Below are 26,295 nucleotides of genomic sequence, written 5' to 3' on the forward strand. Positions count from 1 at the left end.
CACTAGACCACTGAACCACATCCCCAGCTCCCTATTTTGTATTTTATTTAGAGACAGGGTCTCACTGAATTGCTTATTGCCTCACGGTTGCTGAAGCTGGCTTTGAACTCTCAACCCTCTTGTCTCAGTTTCCACAGCCGCTTGGATTACAGGTGTGTGCTAGTGGTCAACCTTTCTAGAGGCTTGGTGAATCATACATGACAAGCAGGTTAAGGGCAGGTTATCAGACCTCTACTAACATCTTTTGTCAAGTGCCCCAACTGTTCATCAATCTGGGATAGCCCTCTCTCAAAACCCACTCTTTTGTCTTAAGAGTTCTCAAATTAGGGTCCCTCTGTCTGCCTGACATTCCTCTGGTGATGGTAGGAGAGAATGTAGTGATGCCTCTAGTTGCAGAATTATAGCCTATAATCAGCCAAGGGAACATGTTTAAGGATGTTGTGAAAGGTTGGATCACATCTGTGGTTAGAGGTGTGGTGGAGTTAGGAGTGAATCAGAGTGAGGCATTCTTGCCCAGAGGTAAAGTTCTCCTTTTCCATCTGTGTGCTTTCTCAGAACCTTTTGTGGTTTATTTCTGTTTTCTCCTGTCAAACCAAAGAGATATTATAGTCCGCAAATCATCTTTCTTCTAATTGCAGTGCTTCTGGTGAGCAAGGCACTCTTTTCTGGAAGCTCTGGCCAGTGCAATGACTATAAGTATGAATGCATTAAAAAAAGGTAAAGGATTTTCTTTCCTGATTTCAGAGTGAGCTGATTCTGCTAGCCAGGATAAATGGATCAGAAGATTAGATAGGAGAGAAATCTACCTGTCATTTATTTAACTTTCTCTACTTCAGTGGTTCTCAATCGGAGGTGATTCTGTACCCTGGGGGACAGTTGGCAATGTGTGCTGGGGATACTTCTACCATCTAGAGGGCAGAGGCCAGGATATTGCTAAACATCCTATTATGCACAATTCAACCCCCAAACAAGGAATTATCAGATCTCAATGTCAATAGTGCTGTGGTTGAAAAATAACTGAAAAAATATTTACTTCTACAGGGATTTGGTGCTAAGAAAAAGAATCTGAGAATTAACTACTCCCTGGAGCATCAGATGGCTGGAAATAAAAACCAACTTTAATTTTATAAACTTAAGCTAAAAATCTGCTACTTGTCTGGCTCACAACTATCCATGGTTGATTCATGTCCTTTTTACAACTCTGGTCTGAAATGTTTCTGTATATTCATTGTAGATCTCTTAAAATTGGGTGGGTGGAGGGCCTGGTGTTGGTGGCACATGCCTGTAATGCCAGCTACCTGAGAGGCTAAGGTAGGAGGATGGCAAGTTTGAGGCCAGCCTGGGCAGCTACATTCCTATCTCTATAATGATTTTTTGATGGACTAAAATAGTGGGTATCAAAAAAAAAAAAAAAAAAAAAAAAAAAAAGAAGAAGAAGAAGAAGAAAAGAAATATGTATCATCTTTGATTGAATGTTTCTCAAACTGCTACCCCCTCTGTGGGTTCAAATGTAACTTCATAAATCGAGTTCTTGTAAATTTAACGATCCAAGTGTTTCCTTAGTGTTTTTTGGAGCTGGGGTTGCAATTCAGTGGTAGAGTGCTTGCCTAGCATGTGTGAGGCACTGGGTTTGATTCTCAGCACCACATATAAGTAAATAAATAAAATAAAGGTCCATCAACAACTAAAAAAAATTTTAAAAAAGAACATGTTTTTCTTTTAGTGATAATAAAAAGAATTAACATGAACATATTCCAAATAATTTAGATAACCTCATAAATGGGTGCTTTCCTGTGAATCTGGTTTCCTTGATTTTATTTTTCATTTATTATAATTACATGAAAACATTTTGGTTTAATGGTTTATAGGTTTAATTTTAATGGTTTATGAGTTTATGGTAGGCTAGTATTTAGCTTAGCAAGACTTAATTTTTTTTTGTTTTTTTTTAAAGAGAGAATTTCAATATTTATTTTTCAGTTTTTGGCGTACACATCATCTTTGTATGTGATGCTGAGGATCGAACCCGGGCCGCATGTACGCCAGGCGAGCGCGCTACCGCTTGAGCCACATCCTCAGCCCCAAGACTTAATGTTAAAGTGATTGCTGCCTTAAGACCTTGCTTTAAACTCATTTATTGAATTGCCTTACCAGTTATATCTAGTAAGCAACATAGAAGAGACAATGACTATTGATGAGTCAGGTAACTGTCTCCCACAGCAAATTAGTGCTGTGACATAAATTACTGCTTTGTTAAGGCCAAATGTTGTCAAAGAACACTTAAGAACAAAGGTTTCATGGTACTTTGCACAAAGAAAAAAGTGGTGGAAAACTGAGTCACTATCCCAGGGGTGTAGGCAGGATAGGTATGCAAAGCCTAAAAGGAGTCCCAGAGTAGCAGTTAGAGCCACATTCATGGAGGATATTGCTTGCAGGAACCTTGCCTTGTATATTTCAAGTTGCAACAATTGAGCAGCAGCAAAGGGTAGTAGTCTTTAACAGGGAGAATGTTTTCCTGAGATGGTATTTTTTTTTTTTTTTCCCAAAATTGCTTTCTGGGAAACCTATTAAAATGCCAGCTTCAGAAAAAAAAAATTAATAGAACTCAAATAAATTTAATAAATTAAACCAATACAGGAATTTTCAAGAATTTTTTCCTGCCAGGCATGGTGGCACACCTCTGTAATCCTAGCGACTCTGGAGGCTAAAATAGGAATCCAGCTTCAGCAATTTAACAAGACCCTGTTTCAAAAAATAAAAAGGACAAGTGATGTAGCTCAATGGTGAAGTGCCCCTGGGTTCAATCCCCAGTACCAGAGCCAAAACAAATCAAATCAAACCAAACCTTATAGTTAAAATAATTCTACATCTCAAAAATCTTTAATATATCCTTAATTTATTAAGCACTCTTAAGCCGGTTACAGCAATACATTTGACACGACAAAAATAAAACAGGAAGAATTTTTCAAGATCATTGTCAATAAGTGAGGAGAAGACAATAGCATAGGTGTTGAAATAGAGCTAGAGGTACTTAGCAGGTCCTTTGAGAAAGCCTCTTCCCAAACAGTTCTGAAATCTTCACTGATCTCTGGGGAAACTCCACAATCATTTATATAGATGGGAGCTCAACAGATTTCCTCTCTCTTCAAAAAAGTTGTATTCTTCTCCCCCCTCCCCCACTCTTCTCTCCCTTTCTTTTTTTTTTTTTTCAGTACTGGGGATTAAATTCAGGGCCTCACACCTGCCAGGCAAGCACTTTACCAATGAGTCACTCTTTTTGTTTGTTTGTTTCTTTTTTTTTTTTGAGGTGAGGTCTTGCTTGGTCCAGGCTATTCTCCAACTCATAATCCTTCTGCTGTTAGACCAGGACGTAAGAAAAGACCACTGACTCCAATTAAAATCAAATTAAAGCAAGCTTATTATTTCAACTGGCCAGGCTGCCTCTCCCACTCCTGATATCCAGCACTTTGTTTGCATAACACAGCACTTCTTAGGGACCTGGGTATAAGCACAAATGGTGGAAGTGGGAGATAGGAAGCAGAACTCAGATCAGCAAGCTCTTCTTTATCACCTGATACAGGGGTGTGGGGGTGTGGCTGCCCTCTAAAGCAAGGGTCTAGGTTATATAGGATTCATTCAGGGTAGGCCTGGAGGGTAGTTCCTGGGGTTCATTGTATTGAGTGGCCTGATCCTTAAGGGTGGGAGATTAGGTGCCAGTCAGGTGAGAGTTCATTTTGTGTTCCTTCCCTCTGACTGAAGCCTGGACTTTTAAATGACAAATGCTTCAATTTTACCCCAGAGCAGGTGGGTGGGGGGAATAGCTGCAGATAGGGGAAATGTCCTTGGACTTATTCTCCATATCCTTCACTGGGGACAGAATCAAGTACATAATTTATTACTATTCTTTAAATGCTAGCTGAGCCCCTGTTTTTTTCTTTAATGTAAAATACAAGTAAACTAAAATAAACTACAAGTCTGTCTTTGATTATGGCCTTTCCCTGTTCTCTTTTACCTAAGTGAGGTGTTCCTTTACTTGCAACTCTTGCCAGGCCATATGCAAGATGCCTTCTAAGGCAGAGCAGGGTGCTGGGAACATGTTCCCTCCTGGAGAACAGTATGAGCTTCTATTTTATATCAGATGCCATGTTGTGACTTGGGGACATAGAATTGGATGTGACCTATATCCTACCCTCCAGAAAGTCAGTCTAGCAGGTAGAAGCTGACATGTAAACAAGTAAAATACCTCAAAAGCATTGTTTGGGTACAAAGTAGGTAATGATCAATTCTAGGTGAGTGAAGGTCAATAACAATTTGAGACTAAGTCTGGGTGGATATAAGGAAGGTCAGAAACAGCTTTAGAGGAAATAGTTTCAGCTGAGTCTTTTTTTTTTTTTTTCCCAGCTGAGATTAAAGACGTTTTTTTCTAGGCCAACTAGGGGTCATGGGCTCCCCTGGCTTGAACAAAAGCCTACTTACTGTCTTGAAACAATTACACTGTTCAGGGTATTATCATGTGAACAGGATGGAAAAGTTATAGTAGTAATAATAGCTAACACTTCTAATGCACAGTAAAGAGCTAGATGCTGTGCTATAAAAGCTACAGACTATCTCAATTAAGTCTATTATTTTCATTTTAAAAGTGAGAAATAATGCTTAGGAGAGACTTGCCCAAATTCACATATAAAATGAGAGTGAGTTTTAACTCAGGAAATTGACTATAGAGCCCCAGATTTTTAAACCACAAATCAAAGGACTGACATGATCAGATTCATAAAGATTTCATTCAACCTCAGTGGAAGGGAAGGAGGGATGGGTGGATGGGAGAAAGAAGCATCCCTGCAATAAACAATGGAGGAGCCTGTCGAAGCAGTCAGGGTTATGTAGGGCCAGCCTAGGAAAGGCTGGAGGACCCGGACGGACCTGAGAAGTACTTGGGTAGACAGTTCTCAGAAGTTGGAATGGTTAGACGTGGTCTTCCGTGGGCAGCAGCGAGGACCCTTACCCTGGTTTGGGTAGTGCCCTTGCACGGTCCGGGTCCGGGAAGTAAAGGGAGTGCGGGTTCGGATCCCCGCGGAGATCCCTGATCAAGGAGAGAGCGGTCAAGAGGGTACCTCGTCTCCAGGCCACCCCTGGCAGAGAAGCCACAGGTACTTTTCTGGGCCCAAAGACGACCCGGCCCAACAAAGTGCCGAGTCACCCTCATGGGGCTGCGGCGGGCGGGACTCCGCCGGATCCCCCTCCTCTTTCCTCTTCCCACACCCTCAACCCGCTTCAACTCTCGCGAGAGTCCTGCAAGCTATAAAAGGAGCGCCCCGCGCTTGCTTCGCGCGTCCTCTTCCTTGCTGGTCGTCGTTTCTAGAGTCTTGGAAACTTTTGTGTCTGAACTGGTGAGTCCCCGGACAGCACGGCCCTGGCACCACGGCCAGGTGCAGCGCTTCACACTGGCGCATCGCCTTTCTCCTGTTTTTTTCCTTGGCTTCCTGCGCCTCTCCAGGGGTGAGGTGGCAAGGCAAGGCCTGGTGCTGGACAGTGCTCAGGCTGTAAGCATACTCCTCACGTGGCCCACTCGGTGGGTGCAGGGATATGGGGAAATTCGAGGCTAATTTCCTATCATCACGGCAGCCCGAGTAGAGAACGCTGATTGGCGCAGCGGGACCGGTTGCGGGTGGTGAAGTCTTTTATTTGATAATACACTCCTGCCGGGAGGGTTCAACCTCTTTGCAACTCTGCTGGTTTGTGGGGGTTTCCCGAAGTGTTAGGGTTTGGGGGACGGTGGCAGGAATATCTGAAGTAGGGTTTGGCTCACATTCCTGGCCAGGGTTCTTAAATTCGGTGAAGGGGCCCGCTACCAGCCGGAAATCTGCCTTTTCCCAGATTGGTTGGGCTTCGGACGTGCAGGCCACCGTGCAAAGTATGTTTACTCAAGAAGGCCATTTATGTTAGGGTCACACCCTGTGGATGGTCGCTAAGTTACGGCATATTTTTTGCTAAAGGTGTTAAAAGATTTCTTTTTTTAAATAGTAAAAAGTTTGCGACGATAGAAGCTCAGAACTTTTTTTTTTTTTTTTTAAGAGAGAATTTTTTAATATTTATTTTCTAGTTATCGGCGGACACAACATCTTTGTTTGTACGTGGTGCTGAGAATCGAACCGGGCCGCACGCATGCCAGGCGAGCGCGCTACCACTTGAGCCACATCCCCAGCCCGAAGCTCAGAACTTTTGCCCCCTCCCGCCCCCCAGTACTGAGGATTGAACCTAGGGACATTCTACCACTGAGCTACATCCCCACTTTTTTTTTTGGTACGGGAATTGAATTCAGAGACGCTTAAACTCTGAACCATATTCCCAGCCCTTTTTTTCATTTAGGGACAGGGTCTCCTAAAGATGTTTAGGTCCTCGCTAAATTGCTGAGACTGGCTTTGAATTTGTAATCCACCTGCCTCAGCCTCCTGAATTGGTGGGATTACCGGCCCCCCACCCTTTTTTAAAAAATAATTTTTTTTATTTATATATGACAGTGGAGTGCATTAGAATTCTTATTCCACATATAGAGCACAATTTTCTTATCTCTGCTTGAATACCAAGTATATTCACACCAATTCATGTCTTTATATATGTACTTTGGATAATAATGTCCATCACATTCCACCATCTTTTCTAACCCCATTACCCCCTCCTTTCCCTCCCACCCCGCCCTATTTAGAATTGTCTATTCCTCCCACACTCCCCCTCCCCACCCTTATTTGAGGCAGGGTTTCACTAAATTGCTTATGCTGGCCTTGAATTTCCCTTAGTTCCAAGTAGCTGGGATTACAGGCGTGCTCCCCCGCGCCTGGAACCGACGTTTCTTTCGGTTATGGTATTATGAAGGAAAAACTTTGGGATTTGGAAAATTGGTTTCTTGAGGCTTTCAGACTTATGACTTAGTGATTTAAGTCTCAACAATTTATCTTGGTTTTGACCTGGGCGAATCCAGTGCAGCCTTGTGTTTTAGCAATAAATTGAATCTTGTTTGCTTCTTATAACGCCAGGATCTTGGTCCTGAGGTCAGAAACTTGTTTTTTAAAGGACTTCTGCTTAAACACAACACCGAAAATTTTGAAACTGAGTAGATGCCAATATCCTGGCCTTGCCTTTTAAAAAGTTGACTTTATTTATTCGTTTTAGTGGTGGCAGGAAAAGTTACTCTGAGCCTCACACTTGAATAGGCTTTCACTGAACTACACTCCAGCCCTGGATTGGGTTTAAGATTATGTGCTCTCTTGGACAAATCTACCTGGAGAAAGGACAAATGTCATCCCACATTATGAAGGCAAATGTAGGCACAGTTCAAAGAAAGGCAACATGACTCTTTTGGGGAGCCAGGCATTCAGTGTTTGTGGCGTTATGCCATTTGGGTTCTGGTCTGAATCTCCACCTCCTTCCCTCTCTGTTTCTTAATAAATGTGCAGAACAAAATGCCATTGCACAAATAATGGTTCAGTGAGGGTGATGAAGGTGACTTCAGTTTATAAAGAAATTGCTGAGCTATTTTTAATTGAAAACAAAGGCTGAGATTCAGAGGTTTGTATTGGTCCAGAAGTTGGAAAGCTTTAAAAAAAAGTGTATATATAGTTATAGTTGGATACAATACCTTTATTTTTATGTGATGCTGAGGATTGAACCCAGCACCTCGCACATGCTAGTTGAGCACTCTACTGCTGAGCCCCAGCCCCAGCCCCTGAAAATCTCTTATTTTGACTCAACTGCTAGCTTCTGCTTCTTACTGATATAAAATTTAATATTATTCAGAGCCACTGGACAATTTGATGAATCTGTAGCTAAGTTTCTATGTTGGTGAAGGCTGTTGGCTATCTGGAACAGTATGACTTGTTTCTAATTCATTTGTTATGTTTTCCAGCTGATAGCAGGATGTCTTCAGGAAATGCCAAAATTGGGCACCCTGCCCCCAACTTCAAAGCTACAGCTGTGATGCCAGATGGCCAGTTCAAAGATATTAGTCTATCTGACTACAAAGGTAAGAGTAATTAAGTTGGGCTCATTAAAATAAAATCTTTTTGGGAGGGGGGTACTAGGGATTGAAATTGGGTACTCAGTACTCAGCCACATCCACATCCCCAGCCCTAATTGTATTTTATTTAGAGACAGGGTCTCACTGAGTTGCTTAATGCCTCACTAAATTACTGAGGCTGGCTTTGAACTTATGATCTTCCTGCCTCAGCCTTCTGAGCCACTGGGTTTACAGGTAAAATAAAATCATTTTATAATCTAGGGATGATTTGTTAGATTTGCCTGTGTTTCTTATGTTTGACTATAAAACGTTTTGTCTCCTAGGACAGTCTTCAGAGCAAAGGCTGTTAACCTTTATGTTGATGTGATTATCAACAGGAGAGATATCTTAGGTCAAACCTTTATACTTTTGGAGAAAGTATGCTTTTTCATTTTGTATGGACATGCTAGCTTAATTACCTTTTCAGTGTCCCTTTTCAATTACATTAAGGGAAACATTATTATATCTTGTATAATAGGACTTCTGCATTTAGTCTGAGAGCTCTTTGGAGTTGTGATTTTGCTTATTCAGTTTGTGAAAGGTTTGCATCACAAATCTTACATTATTATGTAGAAACCTTAGGCACATTCCCTTCACTGTTTTACCCCCAGGGAAGAGTTCATGATGCAGGTGGAACACATCCTCTGTCCTCTTTCTGTTGTCGTAGTTCCATGCAGACACTTGCCAAGTTCTATGGAGACTCTTCCATTCTTGACTTGAAGTCCCAGAGCACCTTGGTCTTCTGGGACAATTGAGGTTAGAGAGTCCTTAGAATATAAACCTTAAATATAGTTGTCAAGTGTACCTTTCTTGGGTGGTATAGTTTCAATTCCTGATATCAGCTATTTTTGAAGTGGGAGTCTCACTGTGTTGTCCAGGTTGGGCTTGAATTCTTGGGCTCAAGTGATCCCATCTCAGAGTCCCAAGTAGATGGGACTATAGGTGCATGCCATGCCCAGTTGGAGTTAAGTTTTTAGGTAGAACTTTCATTTAGATTTCCTGACATATCACACTTTTTTGTGAGATTAAATAGGGCCCTAGGAGGAAATTTTTCTGGCAAACAAAGTAAGTACCACTTTTACACTGGCCCAAAAGCATAGGCATATGGTTGCAGAGCTGCTCTCTACTCTCTAGGGCTTGACCTTCTGAGGCTTCAAAGTGTTTGTTAGGCAAAACCCTGGAGATTGTTTAGATAAATCAAAGGATACTTGCTTTTGGAAATGTTCCATGGTTCAACAACCATTAGGTATGGTGAGAGGGTGGCTTAATTGTCATTGTAAAGATCAACCAGTAGTAATGTCAGTGACTAAAGTAAAATTGTAGCTAGAAGTTAAGTTATCTTCTATAATTGTTTTGGAACCTTTTTGCTTCTAAAAATTTTCTTCTGGGTCTTGTCAGGTTTGTTAGGAAAATATTTATTGTGATTCATGATGAGATCACTTAAATCTTCCTGTCCTGCCTAGCATACACATAGCCTGGGGTTCAATCCCCAGTAACACATAAAAACATACAAATTCCTATTGTCCCATTACTTGTGATTTATGTTGGAAGAAGTGCAAAGGCTCTGACTTCCTTTTGTTGGTCTTTTACCACATGTCTGTGGAGGAAAACCCACCAAGTAAGCTTTTTCTGGGCATTGTTTTTAAGCACTGGCTTTAGGCCATATAGATAATTGCATCTTTGGTTTTATTCCTTTAGAGAACTTGGGAGTTTATGCTAATATTAGCCACCAGGAGAAGGTAAAAGTTACTATTGTTTTTTTATGCTGTGTGTATTTGGTGCTGGCATCAAACTCCAAGGTCTTATGCTTGCTAGCCTGCCATTATGTTACACTACCTCAGCCCCAGAAAAGATTGAAATTAAGACTGAATGGTGTTTGTTCTGTAGCTGGCAGCTAAGAACATTGAGGGAGGAAAATAAAGTATGGAACTAGAAGGAGCTGTTTTTCATTCCTGTCTTTCCTGATGTGACAGATTATATAAATTGCTGCTTGGAGATATTTTGAACATCTTAGCATGAGAGATACTATGTCTGTCATCACTTAAAAAGACCTCTATTTCTTTAGAAATTTATTTTGGGAGGGATATCTTTATTATATGTGGTGCTGAGGATTGAACCCAGGGCCTTGCACGTGCCAGGCAAGCACTCTACCACTGAGCCATAACCCCAGTCCTTTGATTTACTTTTTATAAAGCAAGGAAGTTTGTTTCAATGCTAACCTATGACTCTTTTCTCCTTCCAGGAAAATACATTGTGTTCTTCTTTTACCCTCTTGACTTCACCTTTGTGTGCCCTACGGAGATCATTGCTTTTAGTGACAGGGCAGAAGAATTTAAAAAACTTAACTGCCAAGTGATTGGTGCTTCTGTGGATTCTCACTTCTGTCATCTGGCATGGTAAATTTCTTGGTATATAAGGACATCTTAAACGCACCTGGGAGGCTTTGGCAATAAACCTTCTCAAGTATTGGCTTCTGGGTCCTCACAGAAGAGAATATAATGGTGCTGATCCTCTTACCATTCTAACTGGCAGCAGAGGAGAAGCAGTTTGAGTTGTATCTAGTGTACATTGGTGACCAGCCTTAACTGTTCTCATTCACTTCACTCCTGGGGAAAGTTTGATGTTATTTTGGGAAATTGGATTGGGAATATGGGGAAGGCAAGGAATATGTACAGTTAATATTCTTGCTGTACAAGAGTTTTGAATGGATGTGATTGTATGTGTGTTTTCTGCTGTAGGATCAATACACCCAAGAAACAAGGAGGACTGGGACCCATGAATATTCCCTTGATATCAGATCCCAAGCGCACCATTGCTCAGGATTATGGAGTCTTAAAGGCCGATGAAGGCATTTCCTTCAGGTAGATACTTTTTGGGATGGGGGTGGAATTCTGACATTCATTGGGGGAATTTAATTGAAGAAAGCTAGAGCCCTGATTTGAAGAGATGTCTTCCTCATTTTGTTTTTACACAGGGGCCTCACTAATGGTAAGGCTGGTATAAGTCTTGGAGACTAACCCATTTTCTTGGGACTTTGAACTTCTGTATTCTAACAAAGCAAAATTTTAAACCTATATTGCTTTTCTCTCATCCTTCAACCTCTTCCTCTCAGGGGCCTCTTTATCATTGATGATAAGGGTATCCTTCGCCAGATCACTGTGAATGACCTTCCTGTTGGCCGCTCTGTGGATGAGACTCTGAGACTAGTTCAAGCCTTCCAGTTCACTGACAAACATGGGGAAGGTGAGCCATCTGCCTGGTAACGGGACAGTAGGGTGGTAAGATGGGAAAGATTGTAGAAACGAAGGCTGTAAAATAAGAAAAGGGTGATTATGTCTAGTCTAGAAATTGAAATCTGGATTACAGTGATTTGTGGAGTTGGGAATAATAGACAAGCTTGAGGAGAATATAAATGCTTTTTGTTCCAGCTACATACTTTCCACTTTCACTGCTGCAGTTCTGAGTGAAATGTAGGAGGATCTCAGATGTATTAGGGCAAAACAGAAGGTTGAGAATCATATCTAGAAGTAAAGCACACTTTTTTGTTGTTGTACTGGGGATTGGGGCATTTCACCACTAGCTACTTCCTCAGCCCTTTTAATTAATTAATTATTAGTTTGGAAAATGTAGCTCATTCCCCAAGTGAACTGGGTTATGTAGCTCAGTGGTAGAGAGCCTCTGGTTTGATCCCCAATATCATAAAACAACAACAATAACAATAAAAAACAACTTTTTAAAAGCAGAGGATACAAACAACAACAAATGGAAGAATGGAGGAGGGATCCGGACTAGAGGGTTTCAGGTAAAAATCAGTTTTTCATTGGAAGTCTCAAGTTCAAAGATAATGCTTTTCTTTTTTCTTTTCTTTCTTTTTCTTTTTTTTAAAGAGAGAGAGAGGAGAGAGAGAGAATTTTTTTTAATATTTATTTTTTTTAGTTATCGGCGGACACAACATCTTTGTTTGTATGTGGTGCTGAGAATCGAACCCGGGCCGCACGCATGCCAGGCGAGCGCGCTACCACTTGAGCCACATCCCCAGCCCTGCTTTTCTTATAAAACCTGATAAAACCTAATCATCATTGGGCACATCCATCTATTGGGTTTTAGTCTAATATTTATTGGAGTGTAGGCTCTTTTCCTGTTGCTTCATCCTTGGTACTTTTGACTTTTCCCCACTCTATGAGTATAGTTGGTATCAGAGGGGACCACATTATCCTACTCAGGAGTTAGCTTAGTGGGCTTTTTTTCTTTGTGGTGCTGGGGATTCAACCCAGGGCCTTGTGCTTGGTCAGCAAGCACTTTACCACTCAGCTATACCATAAACCCTAGCTTCCTAACTTAGGTGTTTGTTTATTTTTTTTGTATGGGGGATTGATCTCAGGGCCACTTAACCAATAAGCCATATCACCAACCCTTTTTTCTAATTTTATTAGAGATGGGGGTCTCACTAAGTTGCTTAGGCTGGCTTTGAACTTGTGATTCTCCAACCTGCTGGGATTATAGGTGTGCGCCACTGCCTGGCCTAACTAGTTTTGAAGAGCTCAGCTACTGAGGCAAAACTTCTGGGTGTTGGGGGAATAGGCTTAATATAATTGAGGATAAGTTAATTCTGATTAAGTGCTACTGACATCAAGTCAAGGACACTGGTGAATTTGGGCAAACTTCTTTCCTACATCTTATTTTCTTTCTCTAGGAGATAAATAATTCAGATTAGCTTTCATTTTTTTCCCCAAGACAGAGGATTTTTATAATCCAGATATAATTATGTATGTTTGGGAGACCCATTTGGTGCTTGACTTGAATGGAAGGCTGATACTTTGAATTAGTGAGCATTGATACTCACTGATAACCCAGAAGCACCTGCAGGCATTAAGTTGGCGAATGGAGACTGCCCTCTGGAGGGGGATGAGGTTTAGCTCTCAGAACAGGAGTAGGGAGTAGCACAGTATATGTGCCTTTTATTGACCATTCCTAGAACTCTGCATATAGACTGGACTCTTTTTTTTTTCCGATAGCTCACTTATATATTTTATTTTTATTTATTTAAAAATTTTTTTTGATTCGTTTTAATTGGTTATACATGACAATGGAATGCATTTTGACACATTGTGGACACTTTTTGTGCCAGGGATTGATCTCAGGGGTACTTAACTACTGAGCCACATCCACAGCCCTTTTTATTTTTCATTTTGAGATGGGGGTCTGTGGCAGGCTTCTAACTTGCAATCCTCCTGCCTCAGTCTCTGGGATTACAGATGTGCACCACTGCTCTTGGCTAGGCTAGATTCTTAAACCCAAGCTTTCATAGTTCTGAATTGGTCTCTTGATTCTCAACTCACTAGAGCAAGCAGATCCCTTTTTTTGGGTAATCAGGGAATGAACCCAGGGCACTAACCCACTGAGCTATATCCCTAGCCCTTTTTAAGGTGGGCTAGCTCTGAATTTCCAATCTTCCTGCCTCAGCCTCCTGAGCTGCTGGGATTACAGGCGTGTGTCACTGAAGCCCTTTTTGTAACAAAAATTTGAGAGTCTGGATGCCAAACACTAGCCTAGGTACAGGTATTTTATTTGAATTAATCTTTCATTTTTTCCCCCCTCCCTTCAGTACCAGGGATTGAACTCGGGAGAACTTGATCATTGAGCCACATCCCAGCTCTATTTTGTATTTTATTTAGAGACAAGGTCTCACTGAGTTGCTTAGCACCTTACTTTTGCTGAGGCTATCTCAGCCTCCCAAGTCACTGGGACTACAGGTATGCGCCACTGTGCCCTGCTGAGTTAATCCTACTTTCTTTAAGTACTAATAAACTGTTGAATGGAAATTTCAGGCTTCCCATTTAGTTCTTGTTCCATGTATACCCTATTCCCAGAAAGCTGCTTGCATAATCTGACATCTGCAACCAAAATTATTGTTAGACCAAAAAGGGCTTCCCTCTCTCTTACTTGAGCAAAAGACTCTTCCTGTTCTCCTTTCAGACTTTGGTGAATACTGATCTCCTAGAAGGTGATAGCAAATGAAAATGGAAAAATCATCTTGGGGGTCTTTCTTTGTCTGACTAGTCATACTAGTCCAAGGTCCATTGCTAGTTTGTAATCTTTAGGAAAAGATGAAAGGCTATATTTTCTGCATGAGTGTGGGAATGATTCAGTCTTTCTTTTTGCTTACCCAAAGGAGTAGAAGGCAGGGCTGAGGATGTGGCTCAAGCAGTAGCGTGCTCACCTGGCATGTGTGCGACCTGGGTTCGATCCTCAGCACCACATACAAACAAAGATGTTGTGTCTGCCGAAAACTAAAAATGTAAATAAAATATTTAAAAAAAAAAAAAAAGGAGTAGAAGGCAGTTTTCATCAATCAAGCCTACCCTTTTATAGTTTAGCAGAATTAAACAATACTGAAGAGTCCAACTGAGGTTGTTCTTTCAGATCTCTGAAAGATTGCCAGAGGAAGCAGCAGGTGGTGTTTTTTTTTTTAATTTTAATGAAAAATTTAATTTTCTGCTAATAGTATAATAATTTTTAACGTATAATTTTCTGTTCATGAATTACATTTATATGCATACTCATTGCCACTATTTCTAGAACTTTCCCATCATCCCTAAGAATCTGTAACTATTAATAAAAAAAAGGACTAAACATGGAATTCCTACATGACCCAGCAATTCTACTCCTAGGGAATATACCTAAAAAGAAAAATGACTCAGATACTTGCACAAGGTGAAAAACAACCCAAATGAATGGACAAATGATGAAACTATTCTATAAAAAGAGAAATGAAGTGTTTTTGTTTTTTTTTTTAACCTGTTTTGTTTTTCAGTGCTAGAGATTAAACCCAGGACCTTGTACATTCTTATCCTTGAACTACTTAGTCCTGTTTATTTTTAAACAGGTCTCATTAAGTTGCCCAGTATGACTTTGAACTTGTTGTCCTCCTGCCTCAGGCTTCAAGTAGCTGTCATTATAGGCCAGTTCAGGGGGCCTGAACCTAGGAGTGCTTAACCGTTGACCCATATCTCCAGCCCTTTTATTTTTTGAGACAGGGTCTCCCTAAGTTGCTTCGGGTCTGGCTAAGTTGCTGAGGCTGGCCTTGAACTTTTGATCCTCTTCACCTCCTGAATTTCTGGTGTTACAGGTGTGTGCCACTACACCTGACTTGAGCTTTAGTACCAGGAATTAAACCCAGTGGTGCCTAACTGCTGAGCCACATCCCTTGGGCTTTTATTTTATTTTATTTTATTTTTTTAGAGAGAGAGAGAGAATTTTTTAATATTTATTTTTTAGTTTTTCGGCGGACACAACATCTTTGTTTGTATGTGGTGCTGAGGATTGAACCCGGGCCACACGCATTCCAGGCCAGCGCGCTACCGCTTGAGCCACATCCCCAGCCCCGTTGGGCTTTTATTTTGATCCTTCTCCCTCAGCCTCCTGAGTTGCCGGGATAACAGGCATGTGCCACCATACTCAATTTTAAACTTCTTTTAAAAAGAAATATTTGAGCTGGGCACTGTGGTATACACCTGTAATCCCAGTGATTTGATAAACTGAGGCAGAAAGAATATGAATTTGAGGGTAATCTGAACAACTCAGTGAGATGCTGCCTCAGGATAGAAAATAAAAAGGGTTGGGGATGTAACATGGTGTTAGAATGTCCCTAGGTTCAATCTCCAGTAAGGGAAGAGGGAAAAAAAATATTTGAAGCATACATAAAATTATGCAGAACATAATGAATTACTATTTACCATTCACAGATCTTTGTCTTGCCACTTTTTTTTTTAAGACAGGTTAGATTTAGAAGCATACTTGAGGTGAGTTAGATTAATTTAACTTTCAGGTGCTTTATGAATGAATTAGGTAAAATAGTATGTTAGCACTGTGGTGAGGATTCAGTTATATTAATATTAGTACATAATTAGCCTTAAACTAGAAGGCTCAATGACAGATTGCAGGTAAGTTTTCTATTGCCTGTGTGTTTAGACTCCATAGGGCTCTGGTTTTGAGGCAATTTCTTGTCCTTGGGAGGAGGGTAGTATATACCACTGAGTAGTTAATTAATTAGTGCTACCCTTCTTTTGCAGTGTGCCCTGCTGGCTGGAAGCCTGGCAGTGATACCATCAAGCCTGATGTCCAAAGCAGCAAAGAATATTTCTCCAAGCAGAAGTGATTGCTGGGCCTCTTAGTGCCAGGCTGCAGTGGGCACCCATGAGAACAAAATCTCTTTTGTATTTTTTTTCATGCTTAAGACATATAACTTTCCTATAGGGTTGGGGAGACCAGCCTTTCTTCTGTTGGTGGGAATGGCCTGAGCTATACTGTGGGGTTGGTCATCTGATGTATATTATGGATCAGTAGTGGGGCATCAGCCCATTGATCTTTTGTAGTTTCTATTAAACTTGAACTGAGACCTGATGATTCTTCATTTTAGAGGAGATACTAATCTTTGATTTTTTAAAAAATATTTTTATTAGTTATAGATTGGACAGAGAATCAAACCCAGTGCCTACACATGCTAGGCAAGTACTCCACCACTAAGCCACAACCCCAGCCCCTAATCTTTGATTTTTAAGAATAATCTATATTTTTTGCTTTCCTTCTTCAGGGGAAAAATAGGGAGAGCTGCCTTAAAAGTATACTGAGAGGAAATACCGGTAGACCCAGTAAATTGAACCAAGTATACATTTTGTTTTAGTACATCTGGGGGAGAACAATAGGCTCTGTGATAGTATTTGCCCAGGGCACTGCAATTTATGAAGTAGGTTCATAAATTTATGAATTTATGAAGTAGGTTCAACCATTCATGGGTTGAAGGTTATGTTCCCAGTTTACAGAGAGGGCTGTCTGGGAATCAGACAGAGCCTCTGTCTAAAAATGCCTGTTTACCTGCATTGTAGGCCTAGGTCCCTTTGGAAGTCAAAGCCTGGGAGGAAAACAAAACACATGGCTGGTGGCCTTGGGTAGGGCTTATAATAACAGAAATAGTGATCAATTCACCTTCCCTGGTTTCTAGCCATGATATAGGGCAGTAATTATTATTTTTGGGGGGTAGACACAAGATCTTTGTATGTGGTGCTGAGGATCGAACCCGGGCGGCACGCATGCCAGGCGAGCATTACCTCTTGAGCCACATCCCCAGCCCTAGGGTAGTCATTTTTGACCCTCACTATATAATTGCCCTAAGGGAAACAGCCAAAAGTTAGGTTTCTTCTAGGCCCTTCAGGTTAGGGCAGATTCATTATTGAGCATCGTATCTAAGTGTCTTACCGGCCACCCCTTCAGAACTGACTGATCTGTGAACAGGATTCCTAGCGCCTTAAATAAATATCAACATACCATTTATTATATGCCAGACATTTAATCCCCACAACCCTATGAGGGTACTATTTGGGGATGACTTCCTTGGAGCACAGTCATAGAAATGGGGCAAGAATCCCATACTCAAGGCTAAGTGCAGATTTGCCTTAACCAAATCTTCCTTAATCTTTATTATTGAAAATCTGGACCAAGAAATGGTCATCTTGTACCCAAAATAAAATCTTTTGCCAAAGTCCTAGCAAGTACCACTATACATGGGATTCCACAGAATAGGGAAGGTATCAAGGGCCAGGGGATACAGGTGGTGAGATGCTGGGGCTGAGCCAGCTCTGTGCACTGCTGGGAATCTGGGGCTTCTTTGTGAATGTTGTAAAGGGAAACTCAGGGAATATAGGGCTAGGCTCCTCTTTGGTCTGGGCCAAACCTAATAGGGCTAAGCGTTGGGCAGGTGGGGTGGAAAAATAGGTTTTTTGTTCTTCTGAGTAACGCTCTTGGGGTGTCACAGCATCCCGGTAAGTCCAGTCACGCCAATGGAAATTGAAGCCTTCAAGCAGGGTAATTCGGGCAGCTCTAGAAGGTACACAGTCAGGGGGCTTTTTCCGTGGCAGATCTGGAGTCTCTGTCCCTGGCAGCAGCACGACACCGCGGATGGCAAACCAGCCCCCAAATCGGGGGTGTATGCACACACCTGCTATGTGCTGTGGAGTGAATGAAGAAAAGCAAGGTTATGGAGGTCACCTTGGCCCAAGTACCACCATTCTAAGTTATCCTTGTTCACTTATTTCCCACTAAGTGTAAACCCGATGCCAATGCCAATTGTAAAACTGTCCTCTCTTGTGGACAACCCTTCATAAACTCTTATGAAATATGAGTATGAGGAAAAGCTCCCTTAGGCTAAGGCTCAGTCAACTTCCCAGTCTTATCACTGGTGTCCTGATCATTATGTTGCCTCTTCTATCCTGAGATAGCCTTGTAAAAGACAAGTTTTAAAAACAGACCAGATTTTCTGCTCTGAAACATGCCCAGGTAAACTCTAGAAAATCATAGGGCTGGCCCATGGGCCAGGACATAGCTGCTTTGTGTCAAGGAAGGCAGAGGAATATGGAACTGGATAAGGATATGAGGGCCTTGCCATTTTCTTTCACACTTGCTCTCTGACCTGAGTTCCCCATGGGTCAGCTTCCACATCTTGGCGTTGGTAGTAATAAGCAGCTCCTGCCACATGGGCTGCTGTCTGGGCCAAAATCTTAGGGCGCCGGTTGGGGTATACCTCGTAGTCAGCAATGACTTCCATCTGCAGCTCTGGGAGGCTCTGGGACAGAATTAAGAGGCTCCTGTCAGCATGAGGGGAATTGTGATTTTATCCCAGGAAGCCCTAATTTGTGTGTTAACACCGTCCTGTCCATGACTAGAAAAGAAAATGAGCTTAACCTGGGAGGCTCCAAAGTTGGAAAGTTACAGTTCTTTCCAAACAGGGCCCATATATATACATAAGAAATATACAAGGACTTGCTCAGAAAGTCTACATTGTGAGGAGTGATTTAGCATTGTGCTTCAGAATATCAGTGTAGGGAGATCTACTATGTGTACAAATGTATGTGTATATGAAAGTTTATGGGGCTGGGGATGTGGATCAAGCAGTGGCACACTTGCCTGGTATGCACAGGACACTGGGTTCGATCCTCAGCACCACATAAAAAGAAAATAAAGATGTTGTGTACACCAAAAAATAAAAAATTCATTCTCTCTCTAAAAAAAAAAAAGAAAGTTTATGGCGGGGATATATTCTGTCTTCAGAAGGCCCCCAAAACTGCATAAAGCATAAAGGTCAAAGGCAGACAAGAAATGGAGGATGTTGGGCTCATCCTTATTCCACATAGAGGCTAAGCCTGGATTGAGGTTCATATAGTTATCCCCCAATGCAGGGTGAATGGACAGACTTCAGACTGGGGGTCTGCTAAAGGAAGGTGGTAAAACCTGGATATGAAAAGGAGAAATCATAGAACGTCAAAGGCTGGTTTTAGGATATCATGAAAACATGTGAGGTAGATCCTAGCCCTAGGTTCAGATCCTGTGCTAAGTTTGGAGAAAGTGGGAGCAAGGGTAAGTTTGGGAGCTGGGGCGAAAGTTTGCTCACCTGTCTAACACGTCTCAGGTGGTAGGCCACACACTGATCCACAGGGTCAGTTAGTGATTGGAGGTGGTGGCTCTGCAAGAAGGGCTTGAGGGCCTGGTCAAACATGGCCGGTGTGCTGAGTACCAGGAAGGCCAGGGTAGGTCCTGGCAGGGGCAGGTGGAAGGCTGGAGGCAGGAGTTCATTGTACCATGCCACCTAAAACAGAGAAAGTTCAGGCCAGGCTGACCAGCTGATTAACCTTAGCCAGCCCTTACCTCACCAGGTATTCAAAGCCTTATACATTTTGCTCCATCCTCCAACTCCTTCAATAAATTTTCACTGATGCTGTGTAATTATACATTACATTGTATAGGCATCTCATGTGACTTTGACAGGGACTTATTTATTTGGTACTGGGGATTGAACGCAGGGATGCTTAACCCCTGAGCTATACCCCCAGTCCTTAAAATTAATTAAATACCAGGGATTTAACCCAGGGATGTTTAACAACTAAGCTACATCTTCAGCCCTTTTTATTTTTTGAGACTGGGTCTTGCTAAGTTGCTTAGGTACTTGTTAAATTGCTGAGGCTGGCCTAGAACTTGAGATCCTTCTACCTCAGCCTCCCAAATTGCAGGGATTACAGGTGTGCACCACAGTGCCTACTGTGAAGGTAAAGAAGGTCACAACCGTAACAGAGGATAGTTATGATTGAAGAGTAAAATGACATCAGTTTTAGTGAGATCTGGCTGCAATGTAGAGGCAAGATGACAGCAAGAAGGCTATGAAGAGTAATCCAAATAAGAAATGGTGGCTTGGACTATAGCATAGATCAGTGGAATGGAAAACAATGGACTTGGGAGACTCAGGAGATGAAGGAATTGGTGGTTGATTGATGTTGGGGTGACAAGGTGAGCCACAGCTTAGGTTGGCTGTCAGGCCTACAGCTGGCTCTGTTCTGTACAATATTCCCCACTACCCAGGTCTACCTGGTTTGCCAGAGCATTCTCACTGTGCCCCCACACATGCCATCCATCACTACACTACCTCCATGCTTTAACACAAGTTTGTTTATTAGATGTACACAATCCTCCTTCCTTCCAATATATCTGTTCATATATAGCTCTTTTTTTTTTTTTCCTTGCAGTGCCTATGATTGAGCCCAGGGCCTTATGCATAGTAGGCAAGTGCTCTTCACTGAGCTATATCCCCAGCCCTCAATTTCATTTTTTTCTGGCCAATCCTTTCTCAAGACAGACCCAACCTATTTTTTTCTGTTTCTATATATCTTTCCCTCAATACTGTTGTGGACCTCTCAGTGGAATTAGTGGGAAGTAAGCTGCCTCTTAAGCATCAGGCAAATGGCTCAAGCAGAGTTACCTTATGTGTTTTTAACATTGTGACTTAAGCAAGCTCAGTGCACCAAGCACTAATGTGAGGAAAATGGACTTATATGTAGCTCCATGTGGTGACAGATGCCGGTAATCCCAGCAACTCAGAAGACCAAGACAGAAGGATCACAAGTTCAAGGCCAGGTTGGGAAAATTAGACCATGTGTCAAAACAAGAATGTAAAAAAGTCTGGGGATGTAGCTCAGTGGTTGAATGCCCCTGGGTTCAATCTCCAGGATCGATCTATCTATCTGTATTATATAAATATATATAATATATAAGTAAAGTAAATAAAGGAAAAAGAAAACACTTATGTAAAATGTGGGGGAAGGGAAGACCGCGGTGAGAGACATCTGTGCCAGGCGAATGCACATAATTTCTATATCCAGCACCAATGGTTAGTAGCATCATGAATTATCCTTCTGTTGGAAGACAAAACAGCCTATTGTTTCTTGTTCAACACCAGGGAATGCCTTTCCCTCCTCGGCTGATCTAAATTATAATCATGCAAACCTTCCATGCCATGTTCTTTCCTATCTCCTTTAGGAAGCTTCTAAGGAGATTCCAGACCCACGGGTACATGTTTTCTCCTGTTAATTATGGTTACAGAATCCCATCCTTTAGTCCGGCATTATATCGGGGTAAAAGGACAAACGTGTGACACACTGTCCCAGTCGTCAGATGGACACCGGGCCGGAGGAACTTGGGGAGGATAAGAAGGTTCTCGGGCCTCACGCTGACTCCACCAAGGCCAATCTTACACTTCTTCCTAGAACCGCAGGAGGGATAAACCAACCTGGAAGGGGTAAACCTCGAAGCCAAAAGGACACAACGTGTCCTCAATCTTCTGCTTCAGTTCTGCGACATGAGGCTCCATAGCGCACGCTACACGCTGAGCTTGCTGGGGAATGGAGTCTAAAGAATAATTGTGCCGTTAAGGTTCAAGGTAGTTTGGACTTCATTTCCCAGGAGCTACTGGGACCAGTAGCGGCAGAATTATATGCATCTCGGGATGCGTAGTTCGTTTGGTCCTTGGAGCGTACCGCTTCAGAGTCTGAAAAACTCGATGTCCCGACAAGCTTCACAGTGGGGGCGTGAACGCACTTGTCTTTCAGGGAAACGTAATTCGGCCGCTTAGGTAGCTAGTTGTCTCGGCTAGAGGCGTAGTGCAGCGGCGCCCATTCTGAAGCCATACATTCTCCGCCTACTGGAGGGTTTGAATCTAGCAGCGGCAACAGTCTCTGACAGGTTTGGCGTGATGGCTACAGGGTCCTGGAGCTGGAACCTGGATTTCGACCTAGATTTGAAGCCTTCTACTCCCACTTGATATCTGTGTATCAGGGTATTCCGTTTCCCCGAGAACGCTGCTTTCTTGCCAAGAGCCATACTCTTGGTCTGATATTGCCTAGTGCATATTCACTCCCCTCCTTCCATCTAACAGTGTTGCCTTTCCTGGGCTGTTCCTCGGGTATCCCCTGCTGGAAGAGCAAGGGCAAGAGTGGTCTGAGAACCAGACCCCAGTCACTGGAAATGAGTAGGAGCCTGAGCTGGTCTGACCAGATTGATATGCTTTTGCGTGCAATTGATGGGCATGTGGCCCGCATTAAGGTAAGATGGCACCAGAGGCTCCAATTGTTGTTCTTCTTTCTTCTTCTTGTTCTTTTGGTGGGGGGGAAGGTCAGATTAGACTACACCAAATTCATTGGCCTGTACAACTCTTTCTTTTGTAGCAGAGGCTGTATCCTCTTAGGGTCTCCACCTCAGGTAAGTATTGCCCCTTTCATTCATCAGCCTTTTCTCTTTCAAGATCTTCCTTCTTCCAGTGCCTGTACCATCACTATTTCTTCCAAATTCCAACTCTTTGCTTTTCTGAACTCTGTTATCCCACAAAGATTCTGTCCTTGTCATTATTCCCTTGGCAGGGGACCTGGCTGGATCCTGGATTTCCTCTCATCACTTGTCTCCGCAGTCAGAAGACCAAGCTCAACAGCCTTGGGCTCTAGAGACCTCCACTGTCCCAGAGAGACTAAACTGGGCTGAGACCTGTAGCCCAACCTCTCTCTGGAATGAAGTTACTATTCTCCGATTGGAAGTTCAATCTCAGGCCCAGGTGAGTCTTGGAATCCTAGGTGTGTATATGTGGTGTTTGTGTGGGAAAGTTTTTTATGCAGTAATTAATGTGCTTTTCTGCCTGGGTAGGTAACTAAGGCACTAAGGAAGACTGTTCAGAGATTGCTGGAAGAACAACAGCAACAGATGTCCAAGATCAGTGCTCTGGAAGGTATCAGTTCAGTTCTTCATATACACAGATATTTTTTCCCCCAGCACTGGGGATTGGACCCAGGGCCCCTTGCTATGTTAGGCAAGGACTCTTACCACTGAGCTAAACTCCCAGCTCCCCATACACACTGCTGTATATATGTGCACATGATTTTGCTGCATACCTATTGTTTGTGCACATGTGTCATGATTTGCAAGAAGTGTCTAGACTTGTGTGAACCTCTCAGAGCTAACCCTCAATTTGTACCATAACAGCATCACTAAGGTTGCTGCAGGGGGGCCCAGAAGGGCGAGCTCTTCTCCTGGAACAACACCTGGAGGGGCTGAGAAGGGAACTGCAAAGCCTTCAGAATCAGGTATGGGAGCAGGCCCAAGCCCAAGCCCAAATGAAAAAAATACCAGGAAACTACAGTTCTACCAGTGGCTTTCACCATGAGCTCCAAATTGAGTAAGTGATAGGCCTCACTTTCTTGAGTCCTCTGAACTCTTGGTATTCCAGGAGGCTTATTGCCTCCTCGCTCTGTTGGTTGACTGTAGAATGACTGCCATTACTTCTGTAGGCAGCAAATACTGTGGAAAGAGTCAGAGATTTTGCGAGAGGAACTGAAGTTGCTGCGGAACCAGCTGAGTAAGTAAAAAAATTATGGGTATAAGTTCCCTTGTCTCCCTTTTTGGAATGCCTTTTTTTCTCCCAGTAAGTGATCAACCTCTACCTGTTTGACCTATTAAGAAATCTGACACTGGGTGCAGTGGCACCCACCTGTAACCCCCAGCAGCTTGGAAAGCTGAGACAGGAGGATTGTGAGTTCAAAGCCAGCCTCAGCAACGGTGAGGTGCTGAGCAACTCAGTGAGACCCTGTCTCTAAATAAAATACAAAATAGGGCTGGGGATGTGGCTCAGTGGTCTAGTGCCCCTGAGTTCAATCCCTGGTACCAAAAAAAAAAGAAAGAAAGAAAGAGAGAGAGAGAGAGAGAAGAAGAAGAGAAGAGAAGAGAAGAGAGAGAAAAAGAGAGAAAGAAAGAAGCCAAAATATTTTGTTTTGTTCATTGCCTATCATGGTGTGAGTTTTGTCTACTCAGTCACCTTGGAAGCGTCTAACATCTAGACCAGAATGCTTTTTGTCTTAGTTTTCAGTACCAGGTTGGTCATAAGACAGCGAAGGAGAAGGAAAAAATTGGAGACTACCCCCCTTAAATTCTCTTTCATCTTCAGGCCAGCACCAGGAGCTGCTGCTGAAACAGATGACTGAGGGGCAGCAGGCTCAAGCCCACAGCTGGAAGGTAGAACCAACATTAGACCTATCTCCACATATTTCCCTGTGGAGGCCCCATCTTTTTTCTGTTTGTCCTATTCTGCAGATAGGCCAGGATACCCTCTCCTACCAGCATCTTTATCTCTCTCTCTTTTTTTTTTTTTTTTGCTGTGCTGATTCCACTTTCTCCAGAGCTCTTCTTTCCAATTCCTTTGCTATAAGCCACGAGAAACTGTCCTTGCTTATATGAAGGTTCCAAGTGTGCTAAAGAAGCCAATTGTGGGGAAGGGGTTTCTTCCTGGAGGGAGAAAGTTTGGTCCTAACTGAGCCCATGGTCTAGCAGATGTTGGAAAAGCTGCAAAGTGGCCAGGAGAACAAGAGTCACACCCTGGAGGCTGCCAGGACAGAGTCCCAGGATGCCCAGCAGGACCATAATTTCCTCAGGTCAGGTGGTGTGGGTGCTGTGGCAGTGGAGGGGATTTGTCTCACAGAGGTCAGGCATTGAGGCCAAGTTCAGTTATTCTAAATTTGGCAAGGACTGGTCGGGGCAGACTGAGTTTTTGGGTTGCAGCCCATAAGGCATTCTTTATTTGATACAGAGCAGTGAGATATCTTTTTTTTTTTAAATTAATTAATTTTTTTAGAAGTAGTTGGACATAATACTTTTATTTACTTATTTTTATGTGGTGCTGAGGATCGAACCCAGGGCCTCGCATATGCTAGATGAGCGCTCTACCACTGAGTCACAACCCTAGCCTGGTGTGAGATATCTTTATATATTTGGATAATAAAAGGAGAGGATCGGGTTGGGGTTGTGACTCAGCGGTAGAGTGCTCGCCTGACACATGCGAGGCCCTGGGTTTGATCCTCAGCACCACATAAAAATAAGTAAGTAAAATAAAGGTAAAACTTAAAAAAAAAATAAAAGGGTAGGATTATGAAGTACTGGCCTTAGGAAGTAGGATAGTTCTGTGCTGGGAGGATTATGTCACCCCTGTCTCTGATTCTGTTCTTTCTAGGACTTCCTTTGATGTCTTCCAATCTAAGCTGCCCCTGGCCTTCACCTTCACCAAGTCTCTTTGTTCAGCTAGCTCTGAAGTCAGTCTTCTAGACAGTAACAGTAACTGGGAACTTTTAAGGAAATTAGGTAAGGGTGAGGGAAAGGATCCTACTTCTGGGGTTGGCTGAATCTGAAGGGTGCCTGGATGTTGGCACTGGGTAAAATCAAATCTGCCTTTTTCTTTGTGAATCCATCAACTTCTGTTTTATCTCAAATCAGTCCTGTATGTCCCTTTCCATCAGACAGGCCCAGGACTTAGTTCTGTGTACATAACAGTGCTTGCTGATTTGTTTTTCTCTTCTCTTTTCCTTTCTCCTAAATCTCCAGAGGAGCATCATTTCCAACCTGATGCTGAGCGTCTCTCAACTCCATGCTCAGGGAATCTTGAGCAAGTGAACCTCTCCCTTCAGGGTCCCAAGATACTTTTGAGTGACTTGTAATGACTTTTTTGAGAATAGTGAGATGAAGGCTTTTTTTGCCCATCCTCCCCTCTTGTTCTGGGCAGCCTGTCAATCCCCTCTCCATCTAGTTGGTATCTGACATTTCTAGTGAGGCTTCTCACTGTCTACCTGTCCCTGTCCCTAACTTCAATAAAATGGTTTAACTCTCCCTGATGTGTTTTATGTGAATCAATACCCACATGGGATAGACTCAGCAATACCCTTTCTTCTTTCTGTTAGTTTTCTGTGACCTTTTCCTCTGAAATCTGAGTTCACAGGTGTTATAGCTATACTTTCTGAGTACAAACTGAGGTGAACTGGAAGGACATAGAAACTCCCATTCTGGTGAACAGAAAGAGAAAGGACACTGCCCTGGGGCAGTAGTGCTGTGGGGTTGCAGAG

The 26,295-nt window shown here is 42.6% G+C and overlaps 3 protein-coding genes across 7 annotated transcripts; 2 read left to right on the forward strand and 1 right to left on the reverse strand.

The window, feature by feature from the left end:
• The first annotated feature begins 5,299 nt into the window (after positions 1–5,299).
• Positions 5,300–16,445, forward strand: Prdx1 (peroxiredoxin 1). Of its 2 annotated transcripts, none has more exons than XM_076860539.1 (6): positions 5,300–5,384; positions 7,898–8,014; positions 10,290–10,443; positions 10,786–10,908; positions 11,160–11,290; positions 16,120–16,445. In XM_076860539.1, the coding sequence occupies exons 2-6, from the start codon at positions 7,909–7,911 to the stop codon at positions 16,203–16,205; spliced, it is 600 nt and encodes a 199-aa protein (XP_076716654.1). In that variant the 5' UTR covers positions 5,300–5,384; positions 7,898–7,908; the 3' UTR covers positions 16,206–16,445. The 2 variants fall into 2 exon arrangements, with proteins under 2 accessions (XP_076716654.1, XP_076716655.1); XM_076860540.2 differs by lacking the exon at positions 5,300–5,384 and adding an exon at positions 5,515–5,537.
• Positions 16,446–16,480: 35 nt separating this feature from the next.
• Mmachc (metabolism of cobalamin associated C) lies at positions 16,481–21,785 on the reverse strand. Of its 2 annotated transcripts, XM_076860536.1 has the most exons (4): positions 21,657–21,785; positions 19,491–19,685; positions 18,513–18,665; positions 16,481–18,051 (listed from the first exon to the last, which is right to left on the reverse strand). In XM_076860536.1, the coding sequence occupies exons 1-4, from the start codon at positions 21,735–21,737 to the stop codon at positions 17,635–17,637; spliced, it is 846 nt and encodes a 281-aa protein (XP_076716651.1). In that variant the 5' UTR covers positions 21,738–21,785; the 3' UTR covers positions 16,481–17,634. The 2 variants fall into 2 exon arrangements, with proteins under 2 accessions (XP_076716651.1, XP_076716653.1); XM_076860538.1 differs by lacking the exon at positions 18,513–18,665.
• Positions 21,786–22,390: 605 nt separating this feature from the next.
• On the forward strand, positions 22,391–26,016 carry Ccdc163 (CCDC163 homolog). 3 transcript variants are annotated; one of them, XM_076860557.1, is made up of 10 exons: positions 22,391–22,468; positions 22,591–22,624; positions 22,783–22,970; positions 23,060–23,141; positions 23,396–23,588; positions 23,701–23,768; positions 24,354–24,421; positions 24,734–24,837; positions 25,413–25,540; positions 25,781–26,016. In XM_076860557.1, the coding sequence occupies exons 1-10, from the start codon at positions 22,391–22,393 to the stop codon at positions 25,891–25,893; spliced, it is 1,056 nt and encodes a 351-aa protein (XP_076716672.1). In that variant the 3' UTR covers positions 25,894–26,016. The 3 variants fall into 3 exon arrangements, with proteins under 3 accessions (XP_076716672.1, XP_076716673.1, XP_076716674.1); XM_076860558.1 differs by having other exon boundaries at positions 24,737–24,837; XM_076860559.1 differs by having other exon boundaries at positions 24,737–24,837; positions 25,485–25,546; positions 25,773–26,016.
• The last annotated feature ends 279 nt before the right edge of the window (positions 26,017–26,295 follow it).

The sequence above is a fragment of the Callospermophilus lateralis genome, chromosome 7 (assembly GCF_048772815.1).
Source record: "Callospermophilus lateralis isolate mCalLat2 chromosome 7, mCalLat2.hap1, whole genome shotgun sequence".
In the NCBI taxonomy this organism is placed as follows: Eukaryota; Metazoa; Chordata; class Mammalia; order Rodentia; family Sciuridae; genus Callospermophilus; species Callospermophilus lateralis.

What these genes read in the sequence shown, in the direction of transcription:
- Mmachc (XM_076860536.1), bottom strand. Translation starts at nt 21,737, where the DNA reads ATGGAGCCTCATGTCGCAGAACTGAAGCAGAAGATTGAGGACACGTTG. An exon ending in TCGAGGTTTACCCCTTCCAG is followed by an intron (nt 19,686 to 21,656) that starts GTTGGTTTATCC and finishes TCTCTGTTTTAG; the next exon opens with GTGGCATGGTACAATGAACT. An exon ending in CTGACCCATGGGGAACTCAG is followed by an intron (nt 18,052 to 18,512) that starts GTCAGAGAGCAA and finishes TTCACTCCACAG; the next exon opens with CACATAGCAGGTGTGTGCAT.
- Prdx1 (XM_076860539.1), top strand. Translation starts at nt 7,909, where the DNA reads ATGTCTTCAGGAAATGCCAAAATTGGGCACCCTGCCCCCAACTTCAAA. An exon ending in GATGAAGGCATTTCCTTCAG is followed by an intron (nt 10,909 to 11,159) that starts GTAGATACTTTT and finishes TCTTCCTCTCAG; the next exon opens with GGGCCTCTTTATCATTGATG. An exon ending in CACTGACAAACATGGGGAAG is followed by an intron (nt 11,291 to 16,119) that starts GTGAGCCATCTG and finishes CTTCTTTTGCAG; the next exon opens with TGTGCCCTGCTGGCTGGAAG.
- Ccdc163 (XM_076860557.1), top strand. Translation starts at nt 22,391, where the DNA reads ATGAGTAGGAGCCTGAGCTGGTCTGACCAGATTGATATGCTTTTGCGT. An exon ending in TCTTAGGGTCTCCACCTCAG is followed by an intron (nt 22,625 to 22,782) that starts GTAAGTATTGCC and finishes TTCCCTTGGCAG; the next exon opens with GGGACCTGGCTGGATCCTGG. An exon ending in CAGGACCATAATTTCCTCAG is followed by an intron (nt 24,838 to 25,412) that starts GTCAGGTGGTGT and finishes TGTTCTTTCTAG; the next exon opens with GACTTCCTTTGATGTCTTCC.